The 2902-nt window shown below is 43.8% G+C and overlaps 1 protein-coding gene across 2 annotated transcripts in view; it reads right to left on the bottom strand.

Moving 5' to 3' along the window:
• Window positions 1–293: 293 nt before the first annotated feature.
• Window positions 294–2902, bottom strand: part of LOC143284706 (mediator of RNA polymerase II transcription subunit 20-like) — a 2949-nt gene continuing 340 nt past the window's right edge. Inside the window, exons 2-4 of one of the 2 annotated variants that reach the window (XM_076591639.1) lie at window positions 2379–2530; window positions 1010–1260; window positions 294–506 (exon numbers count right to left, since the gene is read on the bottom strand). In XM_076591639.1, coding sequence (XP_076447754.1) covers window positions 294–506; window positions 1010–1260; window positions 2379–2530 — 616 coding nt within the window. Of the gene's footprint in view, window positions 507–1009; window positions 1261–2378; window positions 2545–2902 lie in introns of both variants that reach the window. The other variant, XM_076591638.1, reaches the window with a different exon arrangement.

Genomic DNA, 2902 nt, shown 5'->3' with positions numbered 1-2902 from the left:
TTAACACTTGACACTGAACTGCACTCACCAAAGGCACACCTTATTTGTTTTGGATTGGGGATGGGAAGAGGAGAAAGGGTGGGATTGGCAACAGGGTCGAGAAGACAGAGGGAGAGAATTTTCCACCTGTCATGTTGATCAGAGTACTGGTTTGCCAACGTTTTTTCAGAGCCCCCCTTCTCTGTGTGCACGCTTCTCTCCAACAGAGCAGGAGGAAAAAAGGTGCAAACCATTTACTTTTTGTCCCTCCTTTCATCTTTCCACTAACCAGCCTGCAGGTTCCAGCTGACAGTTCATCTCCCCAGCGGAGCAGCGGCAGCCAGTTTGCGGAAGTTGTTGAAGATATCGAGGTACTGGGCCATGGTGATGGAGGGGGAGTACAGCTCGTCCTGTTTGTTCTTCAGCACAGGGGGCGGGGCCTCGGCAACGCTGCCCATCACCGACTGCAGCAGCTCCTTCATCAGGCCCCAGCAGTCCACCGCCACCACACAGGGGCAGTACTCTACCTGCAACACCACACAACACTCCTCCAACTGAAACACCCCACACAACTTCTCAAACACTCCACACCACTATGACACCCGCCTCCCCCCCCCCCCCCCATCCCCCTACCCTCAATGAAATCAATCTCAAACAGGAGACTGCTCCACTTGAAACATAAAATAGAACATGATAGCCATTTCCCGATTGTGTCATTCATTCAAAACAGGAACGTATTTTCTTCCTCCTGCAAAATTGGCACTGCTGGTCACCGTAATAAGTTATACAGTCTGCTCTCAAGAGTTTCTTCAAGTAAACTGGGGCTTGTCCTCTCCATCATCTCAAGAGCAGTTGCCACATCATGACACGACACTCACACACACGTACCCCCTGCATAACACACACACACTCGCTCAGTCACTGACATACGGATGATACGCACATAATTTCTATGAACATGCACAAACAATACACATTCACTCACAGTTACATACAGCATATGTCATGCAAGCACACACACACACCCTACCTCAACAATGATTCCCTTGAAGCTGCCAGCCAGAGAAACAGATCCAACCTTGAGGATGAAATCACCCAGTTCGTAGCGCTGACCTTTGGCCTCCATTCGGGCGTTTTTACGCTGCTGATAATAGTTTTTCAGTTTGTTCATGAGGCCGTCAAAGAGGGTGTCTGCTGTCAGACACAGGCCGGTATCAGTTATAGCGAAGCAGGATGCTGGCTGCTCACTGTTGTGCAGAATGTATACCGTTTTGGGTTGTGCTGCACAATAATTGAAATAATTCAAAACTGGTTCAATACCCTCTATAATATTTGTTCTGCTAATAAAGTGCTATATTACTTTCATTAAGAGCAAGGTCATCATTTATTATACATTAGTATAGATCTATAACCAAAGAAAGGCACTGCTCACTGAGTGACCCACAACTTATAACTCACTCTAGGAGTGATGGTCTAGAGGTAATGCGTCTGCCTTGGAAGCGAGAGAATCTGAGCACACTGGTTCGAATCACGGCTCAGTCGCCAATATTTTCTCCCCCTCCACTAGACCTTGTGTGGTGGTCTGGATGCTAGTCATTCGGATAAGATGATAAACTGAGGTCCCGTGTGCAGTATGCACCTAGCGCACGTAAAAGAACCCACAGCAACAAAAGGGCTGTCCCTGGCAAAATTATGTAGAAATATCCAAATCGATAGGAAAAACAAATAAAACTGCATGCAGGAAAAAATAGCAAAAAAATGGGTGGCGCTCTCAGTGTAGCGACGTGCTCTCCCTGGGGAGAGCAGCCAGAATTTCACAGAGAAATCTGTTGTGAGAAAAAAAAGAAATACAAATACCACCCAAAACTAAAATGGTTAACATTTAGCACTCTCTCAGTATATAATCCCAGTTTTGTTCATAAATTCCATAGTAGGACTTGGTGTTTAATGGGGGAAAGGGTGGGGGTGGGAAGGTCCCCTTAAGTCATGCATAATGATATTTATGTTTAACTCTTAAAGATTCCAACTTGTGTCAACATTCAGGGTATAACTGCCTTGAAAGACAGCCAACTCAGACTTTTGGAAGTTTCAGCTTATAAACACCAAAGAAGAAGAATGAAACACAATAATTGCAACAAAATAAAAGTATCAATATGGAATCTGAAACAGTGAAAGCAAGCCAACCATAACACAATCACTAATGCTACTTTCCACTACAGATTGGAGTTACTACAGTTATGCTGAATTCTAGAATATAATATAGAATTTAAAAGGAAACAATAATATTTGTGGCTTCTGTTTGGATGTAAAAGAACTGAGCAAGTATCTAATTATTTCAGAGATTGTTTCAAAGTGTTTTATTTAGTTATCAGTTGGAATTATCAGAACACAACACATACCATTGATACTGCTTTGCAAAATAGACTGAAATATGTCACAGTCCACACAGAAATGACCAGCTTTCACTGCTCCCAGCAGTTCAATCTGTCGCTGTAATGTCTCCACCACTGTCTGCCCACTCTTCCCCTCTGGCACAGGGTAGGAATACACACTGCAACATAACAACTGCAACATAATTGTGTACATTGACACAAAAGAACATCTTGCGTGTGCTGCATGTGAATGTGATTGAATACTTGTGTGGTATACATTGGGTATGTGTGTATACTGTATACCATGTCATGTGTATTCAAGTGCATAATAATCAGGCTTGTTCCACATTTCTTCCCCTCCACTCCTCTGTGTGACTGATGGAGTGAACGTCCATGTCTTGTGAACACTACTCATTCTGTCAAGAGGGGAAAAATTGTGGATACACATATCATATGTGATGTGCGCAAACATGCGAACCAGTCACACTCACAGCCAGAAGAAAGACTCGGTATTGGATACGGTTCTAACTGAATCTAACCTGAAAAAGCAT

This window comes from Babylonia areolata, chromosome 8 (assembly GCF_041734735.1).
Source record: "Babylonia areolata isolate BAREFJ2019XMU chromosome 8, ASM4173473v1, whole genome shotgun sequence".
NCBI classification, from domain to species: domain Eukaryota; kingdom Metazoa; phylum Mollusca; class Gastropoda; order Neogastropoda; family Buccinidae; genus Babylonia; species Babylonia areolata.
This window is presented reverse-complemented; position numbering and strand designations above follow the sequence as displayed.